The following is a 24,335-nucleotide window of genomic DNA, read 5'->3' as shown; positions in this document are numbered from 1 at the left end:
CCCCTCCTCTCCGGCGGCCGGCGCCGCACTTATAGACTCTGGGCGGCCATTTTCCCTGTACTGCGCATGCGCAAACTACGGCAAAATGGCCGCGGTGGCCATTTTCCAGACGTTTTTTTACAGAGCAGACACCAGCGCTGATGTGGGACTCCGGAAAGGTAACTATAATATGGGTGCAGAGTGTGCGGTGCGGGCCCCCTCTTGACCCAGGGGCCCCTGTACACCCTGCACCCATTATAAATACGCCCCTGCTTCTAGAAGATAATAGCTAGAATCTGATTGGTTGCTATGGACAACATCCCCACTTCTAAAAACTCTCATCTTAGTAAATTTTCCCCAAAGACTAAAAATTAGTAGCAATCTATAAGCTCCACAAACAAATTTAGGGAAATTAACAATGCTTTATTTGACAAATTAGATCAGCTAAATGAGAGACTAAAGCGGGACATACATGGTGAGATGGGGATCCGATGTCCGACATATCGGGCGGTACCCACATACACAGTGCGATCGGGTGGCCAACCTCCCGATATGCCTGCTCCCCCCTACCTGCATAGCGCTGCATGAGATCGCACATCGCATCCCCTGATTGACTGATCCTGCAGTAAGACCAGGGGGTGCGATGTACGACCCCACAGGTGCGCGTTCGGTCTGACATCAGGCCCATACACGGTACGATATATCAGCCAAATCGTACCAATCCATTGGAACAGCTGCTTTATCGCACTGTGTATGGCCCGCATAACTGCAGCCACTGGTGATCTGGTAATCATAGTCTTGTGGTAAATTGAGAACTACATTAAAATGTAACTATTACTATGTGAATCACTATGGGCCTGATTCACATCGGATCGCAGCTGCCATTACGCACGCAGTTCTGCGAAAATATGCTATGTCTGCAAACGCAAAGCCAGCATAGAGACGCCCACTACCGCTATCTGACATCAGTAAGACCTCACAGTCCTGCGTATACATCGGTACCATCGGGAAACATCGGCCCCTCACGCACAATTACAGCATGTCTGACCTTTCTTAGAAATTACAACTCTCATCCCACGCAGTGAGTACTCAAGCTGCTTATGCCGTTGCAGTGGCTAATTTATGCACGCCCAAATAACGGCGTTCAAATGGACTGGCACACCTGCATTTCTCTGACCACTCCCATGTCACCACAAATGCTGACATCCCGTCATGTACTCTGCGATGGCTTTCTGCATGCGTGATCGCAGAGCTAGCGCAAAGCTATATTACGCACACGCACTGTGACGCATGCGCAGTACGTATTATCGACCGATCTGCATATGCGGTCGCAATTGCTATCCAAGCTGAATCAGGCCCTATGTACTAAGCCTTGGAGAGAAATTAAGTGAACAGAGATAAAGTACCAATCAATCAGCTCCTAACATTCCTTTTCAAACACAGCCTGTCAAGTGACAGGAGCTGATAGGTTGGTACTTGAACTCTGGGCCTGACTCAGACCCGCTCGCGAGCGCTATGCGCGCCCAAGCGGGTCGATGGTGGCCCAGTGCGCATGCGCACGACGGAGCCGGCTCCGTCTAGCGCATGCGTGAGACCCGGATAGCGACGGGCAAACCGTTGCTCCGGGTCTCGTACCAAAGGGGGCGTGCTGTTGATGTTGAGTGACAGCATGCCCCCTTTGGTGGGCGGGCCGGGGGCGTGGCTTCCCAGACGGAGGCGTTCCCATGGGAACCGGTGCAAAATAGTACTATTACAAATGGTGCGCAAAACCTGCTGCCTCCGGTATAACACAAAAAATGGAAACTCACTATATTCCACTATACAATTGTAACAAAAAGGTTATTTTGTTGCCAGGTGGCGCTGGATATACAAACAAGTATAGAGCAAAAAAAAAGAAGAAAAGATACTCAATCTGTTTCAAGAGATGAAAGGGTCCTTGCACAAATCACTTTCTGTGGGAAATCCTTAGAGTCTCCAGGGATTAGTCCAGTTGGCACATATAGAGGAAAAAAATACAAAAACGGAAAAGACCGTCTTAATGGTCTAATATTGTGTTCCAGATAATAATTGTGCATCAAACATAGGGGCAGAATGGTATAACTCCGTCAATTGATTGAATCTAATCAGTGCGTACCCCAACTCACATCAGAACATATAGTGGGACTCCCAAAAAGGTTTCTTTACATTTCCCGCCCACTCAGTGTATCCAAACAAGTCTCCTATAGTCACACGTCATAGGTGAAGGCAGTAGAATAATGCATACCCTACTTACGTATTACAGACGTAATGTTCTGCATATAAGGGTTTCTTTCAATGGTCCCCCGAGAGATTCTTGGGATTTAATCCCTGTTCCTCTTTTGCATGTGTTCCACAGGTTCTCAAACTCAGTCCTCAAACATAAGTAGGGTATGCATTATTCTACTGCCTTCACCTATGACGTGTGACTATAGGAGACTTGTTTGGAATCACTGAGTGGGCGGGAAATATAAAGAAACCTTTTTGGGAGTCCCACTATATGTTCTGATGTGAGTTGGAGTACGCACTGATTTGATTCAATCAATTGACGGAGTTATACCATTCTGCTCCTATGTTTGATGCACAATTATTATCTAGAACACAATATTAGACCATTAAGACGGTCTTTTCCGTTTTTGTATTTTTTTCCTCTATATGTGCCAACTGGACTAATCCCTGGAGACTCTAAGGATTTCCCACAGAAAGTGATTTGTGCAAGGACCCTTTCATCTTTTGAAACAGATTGAGTATCTTTTCTTCTTTTTTTTGCTCTACACTTGTTTGTATATCCAGCGCCACCTGGCAACACAATAACCTTTTTGTTCCCATGGGAACGCCTACCGTCTGGGGCCGTCCCCACTGACATCACAAGTGATGTCAGTGGGAGTGCTTTCGGCTCTGTTAGAGCCGAAAGCTCTCTAGGGCTTGCGGCAACGAGACCCTACCACAAGGGTCTCGTCGCAAGCCCGATGGTCAAGACCATCGCGACCATCTTCATGGCCGCTCGCTATAGCTGTGGGTGGTCACCCACAGCTATGCAAGCGGCCAGGAAGCCGCTCTAAAAAAACAGAAGGCCGGCCCTGATTCAGAGCAAGCGCTCTGTCAGAGCGTCCGGCTCTGAATCAGGTCCTCTGTTCACTTTATCTTTCTCCAAGGCTTAGTATATATATCCCACTTCCACATCAATTCACTAAGAAACATACTGAATATAAGCCAGGCATCATGAATATTAATCAGATCACTGGTTCCAGCAAAGTGGAAACATCTACTACTGCATGTAAATGACCAGTCTCCATTTTAATCCCCCCTGATATAATGTGCTGCATAATGACAATGTGGAGGAAATGTAATTAGCAATTTTTTCCCCACACCTAGTGGTCACCAACATCTTAGATATTTCCTCTCACCCCAAAGTGGTGCACAGGAAAAGCTGCCATGTTGCAGTACCATAATTATTAGTGATGTGCGCAACCGCATATCGCTAATATTGAATTTCCCCCTTATGAATGTCATTTAGCACCAGCTCCCTTTCCTATCTTCTGACATCATGAACTTCTAGAGCTGTGTATTACTTACCCTCCACCAGAGATGTTAGGAGAGTCACATTGGCAGCTTTACGCCTTCCTGCAGGCAGGTTCAAACCAATTTTTTCTAATCTCTCCCGTAGACAACGACCACCATTCTTTGATTTTGCCCTGGTGGGAACAAACATTGTGAAAACCAAATATTGTAAAACTCAGATTTTAAACAAATTATATCAATGTATATTGTTTGGTTTAAATCACCTACATAGTGTGTTACTAGGAACTGTCTGTCTGTGTGCCCAGCAGCTGCCCAAAGATACCAACACATTATGATAGAGCTAATGCAGTAATTGAGATCACAGGTAAAGGAAAGTACACAATATTGTGTACAGACCTACATTAGTTCCTGAAGCCACTTGGAGAATCATTTATGTACTCCTATGTATCGCCGTTTAAATGGCCAGACACGCCTGCGTTATTTTAACAACCTGCCCCCCCCGTTACATAATTAAATTACTGACCTTCGTAAAACCCCTCCAAGCAGAGATGCGTTTAGACACTCAGGGGGTGAGAGGCGCCTCTGGACTTCTCCCACTGTCACCTTGTACTTGGAAGTGGAGCTGAGCAGAGACAGGCGTCCAGGGACAGAACAGAAAACTTCATTTGGATTTGTTACTCCTCCTATGAGGCTTTCTTTATGCACAGATAGAGAAGACATCATGCTGCCATTGTTCTTGGATGGAATGGGAACTGTGGGGCAACAGAGAACATTATAATTGGGTAAAGAAGTAATGAATGGTTTACATAGATATAAGGGCACTTATGTAGAGTAGGTAGTAAAATGTGTGTAATTACACCTAGAAAAGCCATACGCAAAAGACAACAGGGAGTGGCGGTAAGGAACGCAGGCATGTGGGGGTGTCCCTGTGACTGTGATCCCATACACAAGGAATGCGGTTCTCGCATCTCAATTCCCATGGCCATTGGGCCTCATTCATGCGATGTGAAAACAGGCAAATGTTACAGCCGCGGAAATGTATTAAGAAGCCTACCTGCAGCTTTGTAAATCCAAGCATCTGCATAAAATGTCGCATCTGCTTACACAGACGCAGCATCGGTCGCAGATCATTCGACTGTTGATGTCTGAAGTGAGTCTATGGTCCTGCAGAATGGCCGTGGGAATTGAGACGCCGGAGCCATATTCCTTGCATACGGAATTGCAGTTGCCGGGAGTGACACGCCCCAGAAACTGTCACAACAAGCCTGAATTATTTGCCCCCACTCCCTGTTACCTCCCCCAAACACTCCCTGACTGTCAGTCAGACTGCGAGTTAACAGTTGCAGTGAGTGACTATGGTAATGTACCTTAACACATGCGCGGTGATACTTAGACGCATGCGTAGATTGCCAATTATCACTGAACTACGGAAACATGGGCATAGTGTACAACAAAGAATCAGGCCCATTCTGCAGGATCATAGACTCACTCAGGACTGCAACAATCTAATGATCTGTGACTGATGCTGCGTCTCTGTACGCAGATGCTGTAATATGTTACACAGATGCACAGATTTGCAAAGCTGCAGGTAGGCGTCTCAATGCATCTCCCAGTGGCTGTGACATTTGCATAATTTTGCAAAATAGCTGCGTACAAATTTGCAGGGCATTAGCGTACATCTCTGTATCCATCATAGGTGGATAGAAATTAGGAGCAGCCCATAAGAACATATTACATTAGATGTTTTTGATACTGATAAATTAATTCTTTCTGTTACATAATAAACATGACTTTTCATTAAACGGATAACACTGACACATCTTAGTATATGTTATCTTTTACAGAAATGCATTACATATAATGTGATACACTGCTAATGACAATAATTGCCTTTGTCAGCTGCTTTGTAAAGTGGGATGGCATATTGCTAGTGACTCACTCAGGCCTGGCACCTAAGGGAATCGGACTGTAGCACAGTGCTGGAGACGGGTACACGCCCTTTGATCTGTAATTTGGGAGCATTTAGCTTACAGATAATTCTTCTAATAACTGTTGTGCAAATTATTTTCTACTGGAAAACAAACCGTATGTTTACTACAAGGGCATATATAGATCATGTGTATATGAAGGAGTAGGTGGGAATGTTCTGATATCTGTATATTATATATTGAGCCCTGATGTGTTTTAGGAGAGGATGATGTATGGTGCGTACACACGGTACGATTCTATTGAACGATATCGATCAACGATAAATCGTTCATATCGTTCATTTTTATGCAGCGAACAAACAACGAATGACCAACGATACGCGTTCCTGCATGGACGATAACAATATCTATGGTCATCCATACATGCAGGCCAACTTGGACGATTTCATCACAAGTTGCAGGTTAAGAGATGTAGCAGGATGACTTCACTGAAAGATATCTATCATAGATATCTTTCAGTATGTACACCTAATATCGTTTGTCCTGCACTACAGAAATCGTTCAGCGATAGTGTTGGTTGTGCAGATCGTACCGTGTGTATGCAGCTTTAGCTGCACAATGCTATGCATCTTACAAATGTATTATTTACGTCATGCAAGAAAAACTCATAGACGCTATAGATACTGACTTCACACTGATCCCACGACCCGAACACTGTAAGGCAGCAGTGCTACCCACTGTGCCACCCATCTGTTAGTGTAAGTACTAAAACAGATACCTACATAATTATACCACTGACATTAGTGGAAGCACCTGTATTTTGACAATTCTATAGAATGCATTCTACAGACAATAAAATAAATGTAACTTTCATGCAGCAATAGTTGTCACCCTTAGCCAGGCACTCTGAGGTAATATCAATTTTACACACTGAGATTAAGGGTGTTTTCCTGGAAGGTGTGTAATTAATGGACTATTCCACAGAGTCCAAATAATGGTCCCCGATGACTGACATTGTGACAGATCACTGAAGCACAGCTTACGTTTACCAGCAACAATAGCTTCAAACCTAACTCCCCTTTCTCCTTGATCTCCTCTTTGCTGCCAAAGACCCTGACTCCTCACACCATTTCCAGCTCCCATGGAAACTATACCTGTCTGAGCGCTTACATGTAAGCTAAACATTTCCACTCAGCAGGATACACCACACCATAACCAATACTGCTGCTCTAGGAATCCCATCTTTTATGTGGGTGCCAGAACAGATCTATGGCCACACAAACATACCTAATACATGTATACTAGTGTTTGTCTAAAAAATGTGCACCCAGATGCTAATTAGAACATGATCCCTGAACATCTGACTGGTAATACTTAGATGTAAATCTTATAAGCTTTCCATAGTGGGTCACCAGTAATTATTATTATGCTTTATTTATATGGCACCACAAGGGGTCCGCAGCGCCTTACAGAGTACATTAACAGAAACAGTATGAAGAAGCCTATCAGCTTGTGCACCACAGAACCAAGGGTAATGTTCCGAGTCTATGTGGAGGTACAGACCAGTCATGATGAATTTTGTAGTTTTTCTAGAACACTTATTCCATAATTTTAAAAACATTTGAGACCATTGCTTATCCTGTAAGGATTTGCCATACACAGACTTTCTATTTCCCTGGGTTACGGAAGGGTAATCTACCATGTCGAATAATCAAATAAATATTCGATATGCCAGGGTCTGTTATCGATAGATTCGTACAATTGAGAAGAAAGCTGGAAAATAAAATTTTCTGGGAGCTACCTACTTAGGGCCTGATTCAGAGATAGACAGAATAACAGAGAGGCACACAAGCGGCTGTGTAATTCTGTCCATCTTAATGCAAATGCAGAAGGAGGTATCAGACACCTCCTTGCTGCATTTGCGAGCTGAGCGCCATTGCAACAATCGCGACCAATGGTTGCAATGGTTGCTCCTTTGGTCAGGCTGCGGCTGCTGAAGCTTCCTGCAGCCTGACCGGCTACTGGTCACTGCAGAGGGGAGGCATCTGCATCCACTGAAACAGACCAGTCCTCGTCCCTCCGTAATTGTAGGACTTGTTCTGCACATGTGCAGAACGGATCCTGCGCAGGCACAGACCCCTAACCATTGGAGATGTACGTTCATCATCGAATTAATGTACATCTCTGAATCAGGCCCTAACTGTGGTACCTGGATATATCTGAACCACTCAGAGGAAGACCAGTTAATTCAGATATACATTCCTCCCATGACATAACCTGGAAGAAGTTAGTGACTGATGGGCACTACAGAGTAAGTACTTCAGCAACAATCTGTGGACTATCCTGGTGGATAACAAAACCATATTATTATGATACAAAAAAAACCAACAAAATAACTGAATTGTCCAACTAGATCCGCATTGTGTGAGTAGCTGTACCTTCAGCACCTCAGATCGGGAACATATTCCAGGAATATATACTGTTTAAGTTACGGTCAGTAATCTAGTCCTAGAATCCAGTGTCACATGGTTCTGCATATTGTCAGGTGATGATTAGTACATATTATATAGAAAGCAATCACTATCTGATGCTCTCCTTATAATGTACGTGAAGGAGATCACTAAATTAGAGATGTGTTTTGGTTTTGGGTCTAATTCATCATCGTATTTTGGTTTTGGCAAAACTACCCTCAAGTGTTTTGGTTTAATTTCAGTTTTGATTTTCTTTAAAAATTTATAGAACCACCTAAAGTCATGTAACTTGGACCTGTTATTGTTCCTATAGTATTATTAACATTGATAACATTCATTTCCAATCAATGTTGACTACCTCACAGCATCTGAAATCACGAGGGAGGGACTTAAATGCAATCCAAAACACCTTACATCCTGTTTTTAGATCTGAGGGCCTGATTCAGACTCGGACGCAACACAGTGCACTTTCTTAGCCATCAGAGGCCGGATATGCAAATTCCACGATCGCACGGCCAGGCTTAAGGACGTCCTCTGTATCTTAGAGAGAGACGACAGAGTGATAGCACGCCGGTGTAATGACGCCCACTTTTCTTTCTTAGCACACGTCATCTCCAGGAAGTGTATGATTATTCAGTAACATCGAGAACCATCGGCGCTGCTCGCAGCCCTTGAGGTATACCCTACCCCACCGCAAGCACTGCGATCACTGCAGGCTGAAATACAAACAGGTGACGTGTACAATGGCGCTTCCATGCTAATTATGCACGCCCAGAGAACGCCATTTTGACGCTCAGACATGCCTGCATACGTTCATCGACTCCCCCGTTTTCCAGAACCTTCCCCTGACACCACCCACAAACGGCACTGTCTGTCACTCAAAGTAGCGCTCAGTCGTTGTGCTACAAGCGCACAATTCACAAACGCAGTGACTGGCTCGTGCATGTGCACTGCGGCACATATGCATGCGCAGGCAGCCGACTATCGGCCATAGCATATGATCGCGGCTTAACGACGGGTCTGAATCAGGCCTTGAGTTCCGAACCTCCCGAAAAAGAAACGAGTCAGGACTTGGTTCTACTCAGGACCCCAAAGTAAACTGATCTGGGACTCGTTTCGACTCGGAACCCCAAAGTTCAGGCGTGTTTCAGTTTTCAGCAAAACCGAACTGCACATCTGTACACTAAATATATATATACTATACCCTGCATTGTCTGGTGGTCAATAATCAATATACATTATATAGAAACACATGAAATCACAACTATCATTAGAAGTCACATGTTGTCTGGTCCTTCCGATTGTTAAGATGTTCTCCTTAAAACGTATATATGTCATTTGCCTCATACAGTATTTCTTGTATCACCATCTAAATCATCTCGTATTTTAATTGAGTTTAGCTCTAGCCACAGCAACATTAGTCATTGCGCAAGGAGGCAAAGGGTGACTTGGAGCGAAACATCAAGGCGTGAAAATGGATGATACTGAAGGGCCTAATCTCTGTGTGGAACAGGTAATGTACATTGTAACTAAACTAAAGCAGGATTCTGATATTGCATATATCAGTTTAGAAAGCCAATGTAGCTAACAAAGAAAATATAAAGTGACATAAGCATGGAAGGTAACATACATCTACCTATGAAACTGCTCCATGACTATGCTTAATACAGGTTGGGTACGGGATCCCGGTGGTCCCAGCTTATACATCTATGGCTACAAACTCATCAATGCAGACATGCAGAGAAAACTCTCATCACTTCAGACCTTCTTTCAAACTACGAACTTGTATGATGTGTTATCTCTGAAATTGTTGAACCTTTCGCATTAGGAATATCTTAATATTATGTCAATTTAATTGTTGAACAAAGCAGATTATGCGTAATAAATTGTACATTTATTTTTATGTAGCCACATTTCAGATCATTAGTGCACTACAGATAGACTTGATATACTGGGATAAAACAAGTAGCTCTTCTGCTTCCTGCCATGAATAATCTCACACAGCCAGGTGAGAGGGGATGATGCAAGAGCAGCATGATAATGGGTAAGCCAGCAATTTCATTGTGCCTGACAATTATAGGGGCTGCGATCTATTCACTGAGGCTCCAAACCATCAAGTAACAAGAATAAAAAACACTTCCCTGGCTTACAGTGTGACTAACAGCTATTTATCCCCTGCCATAAAACTTGGGACTGATTGCTAAAAATGCCAAAGAAAGCACATTACTGAGAATGCGGTTTCTCCAAGACAAAACTCTGATTGCTATTATTACAAGTTATTGGAAGTGACCTTCTTGAAACATAAGAAATTTAAAATCATTGTACTGTGAGGACAGCAACACTTCTTAAGGTTTGTTTGTTTGCAAAGCTATAGACAGTCACAGCAGTGTGCTGATCAGGAGTGATAAGGGCAGTGTGAGCTTTCTGCTGCTCCTTGCTGTGTTTATGTATCATGTCACATGGAGTCAATAAGCGCACAATAATTTAGGTAGCATGTATTTATAAGATATAGCCGCAAGCAAAGCATTAATACTACATCAAGTGCTGAACCTGTGACATAAATCTTTGGTACAGAAGAGTTTATTAATAAGCTATATCACAGCACTCAGAACACTCTTCAATCATATGCTGAGGTTAACTAAGTACAACAAGTTTATTTATTTATTTTAAAACACAGATCTATCCAGCTGAGGGAGGAGGGGGGGAGGATATGCATCTTTGGTAACTCACAACTACAAAGTTTTTTTTAATTAACTTTTGAGATTTGCGGAGCTCTGAAGAGTGGCATGGAGAAAATACACTAATATCTGACTTGATGAAGATACTTTAGCAGTTTTAGAAGCTATAAACCCATGAAAGTGACCATTTTATAAAGTTCCAATCCCTTGAAGAAGACATGTTGGAACATACCAATAGCACTTTACATTATTATCAGTTATTTATATAGCACAGCATATTCTGTATAACTTTACATTTAGGAACAACCAGTATTAAAACAAATAGAAAAAAAATCAAATGGTACTATCCTGGTGCAAAACTACAGCAGCCTGTATCCCCCAACAGAAAAAACTGGAACATACCTAAAATTCCACAAACAATATAAAAAAAACAAACTGTACTGTAGTATAATTGTGCTTAGAGTATACATCAACATTACTTCCCTTGGGATTTTTGACAAAAATGTTTTCCCCTATCTGAGCCTCGATATAGGGATATTCAGTTATATGCAAAACAAAAAGAGACAAACACATACAATTCCTTGTGTAGTACAGTTGTGATTTTATGGGTAGTATTCAGTGTGTAGATTTTTATATCGTGGTGAGAACACCTCTAAAGATAATAGTGGGTGTATTAAGAGGGGAGGGGGCCTGTGTGCAGTCTCCGTCCGAGGCCCCTTCCTCTCTCCCCAGTGGCCGGCAGCGCACCGAGTGCAGCAGTAAATGCTGGGTAATAGTATTTAACCAGAATCTACTACGCATGTGCAGATCACTGGTAAAATGGCACGGCAGCCATTTTCCCGGTGATTTCTCTACTGTGCATGTTCAAAATGCCGGGAAATTTTCCATTGAAAAAGATCCTGTTGGATAGAAACGCGTTGGTGGGGACAGTCTAGCATTTAGGAGGAAGAAGACCCTGCTGAGGTGGAAGGAGGACACTATCAAACGGGGCCCCGTTTGTGTACAACATCTTGTGAACCTCCTAATACCTTAGGCAGGAGTCTCTCCATATCTTCATGTTTTTCATGTATTTATGGTATTGTCTTTCTGGATTGGAATAAAAGAGAAGTGAACTTTTCCCCTGGCTGTTGTACATTTATTGGGAGTGATATACGAAGCAGCCATATTCAAATGAAGAGGAGGGGAGATAATTTTTCCCAGGATAATAAAGACTTTCCTGATGTGTCTGCTTTAACTCCTGAGTTTGTGAGTGTTTTGTGGAGGGGCCATCCCTGACAATATCTATATATGGTGATGGTGATGTGTCTAAACAGAAGCAACACTGTCTTGTGATGGTATTTACGTACATTTGTAACCTGTGAGTGCACTGATTGGAGGGCATCCCTGAGACACCACTATAATCTTTAGAGGGTGTTCTCACCACAATATAATAATCTACACACTAGATACTACCCATAAAATCCCAACACGAGAAATTTTGTGTGTTTGTCTCTTTTTGTTTTGCATATAACTGAATCTCCCTATATCGAGGCTGAGAGAAGGGGAACAAATTTTTGTCAAAAATCCCAAGGGAAGTAATAGAAAAAGAATGGGTAATAACAGACAGACATGGAGGTAAGAGGGCCCTGCTTGCAAGCTTACAGTCTATAGGAAAACAGGCAGTGATAGTATAGGTGTAGGTATTGCTATTGGTCCAGCCAGATTGAGAGGATCTTTGTGGCCTGTATGATCCAGTCACAAAGGAATGTTGGCTTAGGGTCAGGAGGATGTGAAAGTGAGGAAAGAGAAAATATGTAAAGTTATGTGTGGACTGTATATAGACTAGAGGGGATGTAATTGGGTAGGATATCTTATGGAGGTTATGTGGAGGTTCTGGAATTTTATAAGCCTGCCTGGAGATAAAAGACAAATTTTATCTTAATCTGTAGGAATATCTGTACAGCAAGTACTGCAAATTAGGATTTCCTTTAAGAGGAATTTGATATTGTTACTAGATTTCTCCTCAGGATAACATAGATGTATGTATCTGCAAATATCACCATCATCATCCTGCTGCCTTAATACTAAGCTACCATGCAGGGTTATCAATTAGCTGTCACTTGTGTAGCCAATATATAACTATTTTATTGTACACCTAGTAATATGACACTATAACATAACAACTGTAAGGCAGGACTCTGGGGAATATCAAAGAAACTTAAAATTATTAATTCTCTGTAGTTAATTTTGTGTACATTATAAGCATCAATAGAAATAAGCAATTGCTCAAACTCCAAGGTGACGGGTAATAAAAATCAGTCAGTGTTACCTCTAAACACTATTAGGAGATGTCTATTTTGTGGAGTTAAAGTAAACTGGCGGTTAACTGCATTGGCTTTTATTTTAAAAGGCGAGAGCCAAAAAGAATGAAATATGGAAGTCCATCATTTAGAAAAGTCATATAAAATGTGAGTTACCAGAACTCTCATCAGAGCCTCTGTAACAATAAGTTATTCTTAATGCCTTACCAACAGAGAAAGCAGGGGCTGGCATGTGACTCATATATGATGCTAGATAACTAAAAAGGAGACCTCTGTTCAGAACTAGAAATCGGCTATTGAGAAGGGGGTCTAAAATGTTATGTGATTTCTTACTGTATTTTATTTTTATTGCTCGTCTTCATTTCTACAGTACATAGCTCTTAGGGTACAATTATATGAAATACATTTTGCTGTCTCCCTTTTCATTGTATAACTATAAAATTGAAATAAGAAATGGATTATAAAATGTGCATATAATTATTATCATGAGTTTCAAGTTTATTCATTTCTTCTTTTTAAAAAAACATTGTTTAGCTGTTCTATGAAAACCTGAGCTATGACATCGTAAAGATTAGCTCATGTCAATATTATCCATATCTACTTCAAATGTTCCCTCTAAACTGAGCAATCAGTAAATGTAAATTTAAAAAGTTTAATTCATTGAGAATTGCATTGACAATGTGCTGCTCCATACAGCATTGTGCCAGGTTACAGCTGTAACATAATGCCACAAGTTCTCACGCTCTGCACCTCCTGCATGCTACTACTCAATCCCACCCTCCTGCAACTTCACCTAGTAATTCATAACATTGACTATTGTTACTACCATTATTATTGCATTCTGTCATCACTTATTTTGCAATGTCGCCTGTTATTAATCTGCTTTACCATGTACTTATTTCTGCAATACACTGACTGCTTTCCATGTCTCTCCATACTGCCGCAGTCTCCATTCTTCCCAATTCTCCTTATTCAATTCAGCCTACTGTACCATTTGTTCCCTGTAGTTCCCCACTGCCCTCTGTAATCTATGTAGTGAGCCCTAGGTGGCTGCCTAGCCTGGCACTTTCATGGGCAGGATGAATGTGAGGAACTATGTATGCAGTGGGTATCTTGTTAGTTATTTTTATACTTGTATGTCTTATTTACATATATTGCTTATCATGCACTTTGTAATCTATGTAGTGCGTCCAAGATAGCTGCCTTGCCTGATGCTTTCGTATGTAGAATAACAATGAATGGTTCTAATGACTTTGTAAGGATTGTGTATCTCGCCTAATATTTTGCATCTTTTCCACAATGTGTCATCTCCTCTGGCCAGTGTAATTCTACGCAGTGGGCCTATAATGGCTGCTCTGCCTGGATCCTTCGTGCGCAGGATGAATAATCCTTGGGATTGATGACACAAAATTGCTGCCACAACTCTTTGTTTTGTTCATTGTTTCTATATTTTATGCAAACATAAGCTCTGTATTGTGTTCATGGTATCTGTAAAGCGCCTTGAGGCCTATTGGAGCAAAGCACGATATAAAAATTATTATTATTATTTAAAGATTAATCATCATGCAGGGAACAGTGATAATGACAGAATGTACATGCTCTCTACTGGTATTCAGTAAGGCACATATGCATACATACTGTGATAACATATTGTAGAGCTTTATTATTTAGTTGATAGAATCAGTGTTGTACAACCCAAATCACAGGCCTGAGGGTGGGAAAGGGCGGATACATTACATCAGGTGTACTGCTTTAATTGATACATCTTGGTCCCCAGAGTTTGTGTAATGTGAGAAATGACTCCCTCTTCACTTCTCTACCATCTCCATCGCTACATCTATCAGGGGAAGGGCTCCGTCTAACATCATCCACTTGGGGCCAGAAGAGAACAGACTTCTGCATGAAGTGATAATATGCAGGGAAGGTAAGGTGATCTAGGGGCCTATTCATTAACACTTAAAAATCAATGGAGGTAATTAAGTTTAGAACTTGCATGGAGTCCTACCTAATTACAGGAGGAATTCATCATTCCTCCTCTCCATAAGTATCTATTCCGAAAAGCTGTCATTTTTGCGATGACAGCTTTTCAGGAAATAGATAGTTTTTCCTCACTACACTAACTTACCGCAGCTTTAATCAGTGCTGCGCATGCGCTGTTACATCCGTAAACCCAGCACATGTGCAGTACTACTTAGAGCTGCGGTAATTTTGTGTACCCCCCCTCCCACCTCTGCTCACCTCCCCCCCGTCCCACACTTACCTGTCCGCACAGCAGCCTCCAGCATCCGTCCTGCTAGTCTGTCACATGGTCTCCCAGCACACCACAATACAGATTAGAAAAAAATTAAAAAGGGGTTTTTTTTTTCCCTAATCTTTATTGTGTTCTGCTGGGAGAACACAGTGTCCGACCAGCCTCCGGAGCCAGAGGACGTACCAGAGCACCGGAGGGAGACGGCAGGGGATCTGTCCAGCTTGAAGCAGGTAAGTGGTCACCTGCTATTCGCCACCTCACAGTGGCGGATAGTACCTCCATCAAATTCCGAAAATACCTAATTTTCGGAATTTGATGAATACCATAATTTCCACATCCCCATACTAATGTATGGGGAGTGTGAAAATTAACGCAGGGGAACTTAGCCAGGAGATATCAGTAATATCTCCTGCGTTAAGATACTTCATGAATACTAAAATAACGTTATTTAAGTAAAATGTCCTTAAAAACGTTAATTTAGTGTTGATGAATAGGCCCCCTAGTCTCTGTATAAGGAATCTGATAAAGATATTTTTAACATACACAGAGAACTCATCTTTGTAACAGAAAAGCAGCAAAGTTTTTTCTGTTATACACCTATTGACTATACCATTATGTTTAATGATAGGGGGAGGGGTGGAGTGAAAATAAATAAAATCACACTTGTTGTGCCTATGCAGGATTTTGTGTGGATCATCTGTAAGATGTTTTGCAAATATTTGTCTATCTATGGGGCCTATTCATCATCGGAGGCGTATGGCCCCTGATGATTAAGGAATGATCTCGCTGCAAGGGATACTTAAGTATCCAACTCGCAGCGAGGGAAACGTGACACCAGAGCAATTCATCATTGCTCCGGTGCGGAGACAGCTGCTCCGAAAAGCAGCTGTCCCCTCGGTTAGTATCGCAGCTACAGAAGTAGCTGCATTATTTACCTCTTCCCCGTTGGCCTGGCTACGCATGGTTGAACCAAGGTCACGTATGCGCAAAGCCGGCAGGGAGATAGTGAGGAGGCGGCGGAGGAATCCGCTGAGGTCCCTCTTCGCATCCCCGGAACCCCTTCCCATAGGAAGGAGCGGGGATCCAAGAACAAGCTCTGTCTGAAGATGGCACGTGTTCTTGGAAGCAAACGCAGAAAACTATTAGTTTTGATTAATAACCCGGTAACCTAAATATGCTAAATAAACTAAATATGCTAACTAGTGTTTCCGCATGGTTACCGGGCCATATATCAGTTGATGAATAGGCCCCTATATTTTTATCTAGTTTATAAACTAATCAAACATGACTAGGATTTTGTTGGAGGGAAATACCATAACCCAGAGGTTCCCAAGCACATTCCTCAAGGCACCCCAACAGTCCAGGTTTAGAGATATCCATTGTTGAACACAGGTGGTTAAATCAAATTGATTTAGGTACTAATTAAGTCACCTTTGGTCAAGCATGGATATCCTTAAAACCTGGACTATTAGGGTGCCTTAAGGACAGAGTTTGGGAACCTCTGCCATAACCCATAAAACTATATGGACAAGAATGGGTATATGCTGATAATACAAGGACAGAGGAGGGGTGGTGCACATGATCCAACCATCATATCTTTGGACTGAGAGAGATGTAATGAACGGAGATTTGTCAACATCAAAGATGTTTTGCTGCAGGAGTTAAAACTGCGAATTTTTTAAAGGCAAAACCAAGCTGCAGCGTTAATTTCCGCTTCAACATTTGGTCAAAATCAGTGATGTTGACAAACTGCTGTTACATTCCCATCTGAAAACAAACATGATAACTGATCTAAATTCTTCAATTAGCTTAGCCCTGGGGTACCTGTGTATTGGCGCCTGATGTGGTGTATATACCCCTGATCAGGATTAAATCCTTGTATTTTGGTGTGTTTTTATTTCTGACTTAACAAATGAGCATAACTCAAATAGTGTGATATCTTAGACTTACCTTGCTGGATTGTTGGATGTCTGATCTCTAATGCAAAAGACAAAGCTCACTTCAGCGCACATTACTGAGGTGCTGGGACCAGTAAACTAACTTGCTTCTTGGATTTACAAGGCACCACTAGGATTGGAGGTATCTTATGACAATAAGGGGGCAAAGGTGTCTGCACTGTGGAAGGGGCATCCTTTCTTATCTATGTACCTGGCACCAGAATAGTTGAGAATAGCCTTGGCCTCCATAGCACTCATGCATATTAGAGGACACGTTAATATTTGGAGTAGTTGAGAAGAGATGTAGTTATGGTCACAATCCCACAATTATGACAGGCTGGAATATCAATCCCGGCCTATCCAAGGCCTCCATAGCACTCATACATATCAGAGGACACGTTAATATTTGGAGTAGTTGAGAAGGGATGTAGCTATGGTCACAATCCCAATCCCACAATTATGACAGGCCGGAATATCAATCCCGGCCTATCCAAGGCCTCCATAGCACTCATACATATCAGAGGACACGTTAATATTTGGGTTTTCTAGCATGGTTGCAGTAATGCAAACCCCCACACATGTGGAGGTGTTGCAATGTCAGCATGTAATGTTATATAATCTATAGGGAAAAGAGATAGAATACACTGAATGTGTTATTTAGTAATAAAGAACAAAATAACAGATCTGTATTTACCTAGCACAAGTTAGACATGTATAGCAAATATCTGATTTCTGTTTTGTGAATAACCCTTATGTCCCTTATGAATTACGTTAGCTGATGCTGGTGGCATAGCAATAGGGATTGCAGTAGTGGCAAGGGCAATCGTCCCCATCCACACCAAGATCTTAGCCCATTATGGAACCATACTAGGTGCAGTACACAGTCCTAGTCACTAGTGGGCTGAAGGTGGGTCCTTTTATACCAACATGGCAGGATCTAGTCACATGCTCCACAGCAAGATAAGGATGGAGTCCAGGAAAATGGAAAGCAGCACTGTGGGATGTTAGTCCCAGACAAGTTGTCTTGCACCTTTGCCTGTAATGTCATGTATTCCCTGCAGGCTGTTCACAATTTCATATTTGTAAATGATTTAGTGCTTACATCTGGACAGTATAAGTTTATTATGGTTGTATATAAGGAGCTTGCATAACGCATACAGTTACAGTGTACTAAAACAAGTTTACATCATTCTCAATAGGAAGTTTTGGAAGAAAATATTTCTTACTAACTAGTATTTAGTTTCAAATAGTTTATTTATTTATTACCAGTTATTTATATATCGCACACATATTCCGCAGCTCTTCTATAGTTCTATATCTGTTTTTTTCAGGACTATTTAAATAAATAAAATTGTATTACATACAAGCAATAAATGATCCATAGGACAGCATTTTAAGAAAACTGGGAGAGATTAACAAAATCGAGCTAATCTTGATATATATATTTGGCTCTCATGAATGTAGAAAGTTAAAAACGACTAACCTCAAATTCTATTAGGCTTAAACAAAGCATTACTAATAACATTTACAAATATATATGGGAAGTTTAAAGAGCTTATAAAAAGATATTTCAGATAAAGCTGAATTTATGAGGAAGATATTTGTTCCGTACTCAGCAGACTTCCTGTAAGTGATTCCAGTGAAGGGCAATGCAGTCAGGCTCTTTGAAATGAGTGACTGGAAAATAGTTTATAGCAAAGGCAGATTATTACAGTATCAACTATGCACATTCCTATGAAGGGGTAATTTATTTTATACCAATATTTGCGAATGTTCTTAGCTTTTTTTGTTGTTGTTTATCAAATAAATTAGCATGTTAGCTTTATTGATCAGTAAGGATCAGATAGGTAAACTCTGTTATTATCTATCGCCAACATAAAAGCATAGATCCCATAGGTATACAATGCAGGAGACTTATAAATGCTGATGCAAAGGAAAAAGGTAGTGTTGGCCATAGCAAGCAGTGATTGATTTGTGATGGACGATGCCATCCTTTTTCCTTTTGTAAACGTAATACATTTTCCTTTTGAATTAATTGGTAATTGGTCATTTTCTCAGCTCTATTTACAGATTGGAAATTCTAAAAAATTGTAACGCAGGGACTTTGCACTATTACAAAACAGTACTTGTTCTTTCCAAGAAATGCATTCTGCTTTTCCAGTGAGGTGCTGTGCGAGTTCTTCCCACACAGGGATATACAGGAGGTATAATGTGTACATACAGAATAAATAAGCGTTCTCAAGAGATCACTACTGAATTCCCCCCTAAGTACTGGTCAGTAGCCTACCCATGTACTGGGAGAGCACTCCAGATTGCCACTAGGGATAGATGGGAATGTTACCTGCTATAGGACAATTTAGAATATATTCTTTAGCAGTATGCATTTATCCCTCATTATATTGCTAAATGCACACAACACCCTTATCCCATGATTATTTGCATGCTGCTGTGTATATCAAGTGAAAAGCACATCTACAAACATTTGCACAATATGTATACAGACACATGAGCTTTGTCAAATTATAATAATAAATATACACATGAGGATCTGATCATTTCACAAGATTGATAAGCAACCATGTTTTATCTGCTCAGCAGACAACCACAACTATTGAAAGTTGGTCATTGATATTGCTGGTTTTTGGAGATTTTTCTGCATGGGAACAGCTTCCAGTGTGCATAGTCAGAGGCATCATTAGGGAATCTCCCGATTTGGGCATATATGCCTATACATGATAAGATTATGAGGAGGGCAGAATTAACAATTCTTGTAGACTGATTTTAGATCTAAATCGATCTTTTCTTATTGCACAGGGGCATCAAATATCCAATTAGATGATAAATAACTGTACAGCCCACTCATATATATATATATATATATATATATATATATATATATATACACACACACACACACATGTACACATATCTTTAGATTAGAATTCTGAATTTTATTCTATCAATGTCCTGGGAGTATATTTACTAAAGTGCAGGTTTTTAGAAGTGGGGATGTAGCCCATAGCAACCAATCAAATTCTAGCTATTATCTTTTAGCTATTTTCTGCTAGATAAATGATACGTAGAATCTGATTGGTTGCTATGGGCAACATCTCTACTTCTAAAAACCCGCAGTTTAGTAAATACACCCCTGGTGTCTGTCCCCAAACAAAAAAGCCTTTCTCTGCTCCTAATAATTGCTTCCAGATCCATAAACCAATTAAACACTTTATAAAGGAAGTTTAACGTCCCACAAACCTATACACAGCTTAAAAATGTCTATCTGGCTCCATTTATATACCATGTAAAAGGCATTTGCCCAATTATATTAGTGTACACGTATCCAGTGTCCTGGATGATATGTACAGACACACCACATAAGAATACAACAAATTTGAAATAATGCTGGCAAAATGTTTGTGTAAATGTACTTATCTGTACAACAAGCATGCTGTTATTTTACCATTTTGGGGGAAAATATGTAACAGAAACTGATGCTGTAGACAGTTACAAAGAAAGGAAAAAAGAGAATAAAGTAAGAATTAAAACATAACTTTTGGGCATAAAAAACTATTGTAGAATATATTATTGCATTCGCCATAACTATGGCACAACAATTGCAGTATAGCTAGGCAATTATTGGCGAATGTTAGCCAATAAACCCATAAACATCTGTGGTTCATATTGTGTAAGCCAAGAACAATTTTAAAATTGCTTTTGGCCTATACTGCTAAAATCCAGCTTTGTAACTAAACAAGCACATTTCCTGGCACAAGCTTTAATAGAAAATCCACTGGTGTGACACTTGTTGTACAGGGACTTTTTATACCTGGATTGTAAGTCATGGTCCCAGGCAGATAAAAAGGGAAGTTTGGAGCTTTTCATTCTTGACCTATGAGAGCAAGACTATGGGGTAGATGTACTAAGCCTTGGAGAGAGATAAAGTGACAACCAATCAGCTCCTAACTGTCATTTTTCAAACACAGGGATTTATGTATCAAGCAGTGAAAAGCGTGGAGAAGTGGACCAGTGGAGAAGTTGCCCATAGCACCCAATCAGCTTTAAAGTACCATTTATCAAGTACAGTCTATAAAATAATAAATAGGAACGAATTGGTTACTATGGGCAACTTCTCTACTGGTCCAGTTCTCCACGCTTTTCACTGCTTGATACACAGTCTGTAAAATTAGGAGCTAATTGGTTGGTACTTTATCTCTCTCCAAAACTTAGTTCATCTCCCCCTAAGATATATATGATAATGTCATAACCCTTGCGCTGCTGGAATATTCTGCTTTGGTATGGTAAGGGTTAACAGGCCGAAAAGAACAGCCATTTTCTAGCATCCTCTAATCAGCTCCCTGAAAGTCCTTAGTTGTGACATTGTTAGTGGTTTATGAGGCAGTAAATGCATTGGGAACAGAAAGGAGGATTTGGGGATATGAGACTGGTCTCCCGTAATTAGTTTTAATAGGAAAATCCGGGACCCTGTGAGAGGCCGGAGGTTTGATCATGAGGCTGGGCAGGAAATTGAAGCAGACAGTACAGATTGGAAAAGTATTCCCTAAAATCCTGCGCCTGTAAGCACACAGCGGGGGACAATGCAGGGATGAAGCATTACCCCTGTTGTAATTTTTTGTGCTAGCCATCTCTTTATCTAGATAGAAAAGTTGGTTCCGAAGGATTTACATCCAGCTCCTGAGCCTTAACACAATGCATTACAGAGTCTGCAATAAGTGGAATTATAGCTTTCCAGCATTTGCGGAACATTTAATCTAGAGAAGTCTGTTTTGGTCTTCTTGGCCTGCCCATCCTTTATGTGTGGTGACACTAAGAGGAATACTATACTGAGTCTAACTGGATAGACGTTTTAGCAGATGTTTGGACACTTTAGTGGACCATGGAAAACTCCATGATATTTCAGCACAACCTTAAAAAGTGTCAAGAAAATAATGCAGGCTCCTAATATGTAAATATGGCTTACCTTAAAAAAAATGAATTTACAGCTGGCTGGCAGATCATTCTCAGCAACCACAGGAGAGAAACAGACTTCCTGTCTATGTTACTCATCCTGCAAATTGCTGGAGAACTGACCACATTTGAAGACCACTGCGAAAGTAGGTTTTCAATGAGCAGTAAAATAAAGGGAAAGAGGATCTCAATATTTAGTTATACACAGGCAGTCTATGTGTTATCATTAAACTAGTCATTTATGCTATTAACTCAATGGCCAGAGGAATTAATGAATCAATTATGTATGTGAGCAATGCTGTTTCTCCCCAAGCAGGGCACAGAAATTCCATGTTGTACCATAGAACTATATTTTAATTTTATATTAACACACTGCCTACTTTTGACATCACTGATAGCCCTGCTAAGTTAATGATAGCAATGTACATTACATTCAAGGTACAAGGACTTGGATTTTAGTGTCTCGCTCAGGAAACGCTGTCTAATAATTAAAGTATTCTAGAATGATTTCCTTCTTTGATCCATGTAGTTTTGGGTGACACCTATGAGACTAATGGACAGAAATTACAGGTCAATCCCTAGTTAAGTCAATTTAAAAGCACATATATTTAATTAGAACTCTAGTGGCAGACAACTTTAGTAGTTGGTAGTAGTATAAAACATTACCACTATTGTACACATTGGGCTACAATGAGTAAATGGTTCATTTAATTTACTAAGTTCTAATCAAAACAAAGGATTACTGCTCATCACATGAAATATAATCTATTTTCGTATATTGAACTTTTAATAGAAATAAACCTGCCAAACATGAGATGTCTATCTACTGTACATTAATGTATAAGACACATGATCATGCATCATATCATGAGAAAAGTAATAATATATTACAAATGTAAGGAGGACATGTTAAAACAGGTAAATAATATTTCCTGATGTAAAAGAAATGCTATAAATATAAATCCTAGTGTACAAATGATCATTTTTCATAACTATTCAACAAATTAGCCCTTACTTCAAATCCTACTAGGCTGAGGCCACAGCATGCTTCACTTAGTACAGCAGGCGGAGGACCAATGTTCCAGAATGAAACACACGTATGTAAAAACAACTTATTTCATGTAAAGTGCAAGCTGTTGTGTAACAAAGACAAAAGGTCCCTTTTATATACTGGGGCTATAACATCTGTACTATATTAAAGGTTTCATTTCTAGGAAGGTTTTGATTATCTCTGCTATTAGATAACATTGTGGCACACGCTAAGAAGGCAGGCAGCAGGCGTCCCTGGGTCAGCGCTCATCACATAACATGCATACAGTGACCGGAGATACACAGTGACCGGAGTCAGCGGGGAGAGGCAACCCCGCGTTACACGGATCCCATCCCCAGACCTGCTGGCACAACAACCTGCTGCTTCGGTCAGCAGAAGGAGGATGCAACCGGTATGAATACATATAGCCTTACCTTTCTTGATCACAGACTGATCCAGTAAACTGACACCAGATTCATCCACCACCTAAAATATATGGAGACAGTGATCAGCGTACAGACATCTGCTCACACACACAGGTAACTAAATAAATTGAAGAAACAACTGGAAGGGATATTGGCGGAATGTGAGGTTAGCCATCGCGGCAACACACAGTACAAAGGCTTTACAGAAATAACTGTGGGGTCCTATCAGTAAATTGTAATTAAGCAGAGGGCAGTATAAGCACAATGTGTAACGTATGGCAAATCCACATTAGGGATATCATCTAGAAACAACTGTAGATAAATAAATAGCTTTCACGTAAAAACGTGTGACTATATCGTGTGCTGCATTATTCATATACCATTGACCCCTGTCCATATTGCTGCATTAATATCTGATTAATATTTTATTTTCATGCTGTGGATACACATTTCTGTTTGCTTCCCCTGATAAATCTGCAAACAAAAACACTCTTTGGGCATTTTAGTGGCAAGAACTTTAAATCTGCCATTGATAGAGTATTACTGCTGTGAATTAATGCAGACATGTAGGGATATCCACAAGTAAAATATCGATCCCGTCAGTAAATATATCTACCACATTGACTATCCACTTATCCAATTACTCCAGATGGATACATTCTTTTTTATAGAAATGTGTGATCTATAATCCAGCAACACGTGTTCATACATAGGTGCTCTGTTTAAATGTACTGATTAATAATTTGGTGTACACACTGAAAACATAGACATTTAAATGATGGGTCGTTTCATGGAATATATATTAGTCTTATACATGGTTATACGTTTTCATTT

At 40.7% G+C, this 24,335-nt stretch overlaps 1 protein-coding gene across 1 annotated transcript in view; it reads right to left on the bottom strand.

Moving 5' to 3' along the window:
* Positions 1 to 24,335, bottom strand: part of TFAP2E (transcription factor AP-2 epsilon) — a 33,933-nt gene that overhangs the window by 6,508 nt on the left and 3,090 nt on the right. The window contains exons 3-5 of the mRNA XM_088460249.1: positions 23,511 to 23,562; positions 4,040 to 4,268; positions 3,571 to 3,689 (exon numbers count right to left, since the gene is read on the bottom strand). Coding sequence (XP_088316375.1) covers positions 3,571 to 3,689; positions 4,040 to 4,268; positions 23,511 to 23,562 — 400 coding nt within the window. The remainder of the gene's footprint in view (positions 1 to 3,570; positions 3,690 to 4,039; positions 4,269 to 23,510; positions 23,563 to 24,335) is intronic.

Source organism: Taudactylus pleione, unplaced genomic scaffold (assembly GCF_031769625.1).
Source record: "Taudactylus pleione unplaced genomic scaffold, aTauple2 ptg000007l, whole genome shotgun sequence".
Lineage (NCBI taxonomy): Eukaryota > Metazoa > Chordata > Amphibia > Anura > Myobatrachidae > Taudactylus > Taudactylus pleione.
This window is presented reverse-complemented; position numbering and strand designations above follow the sequence as displayed.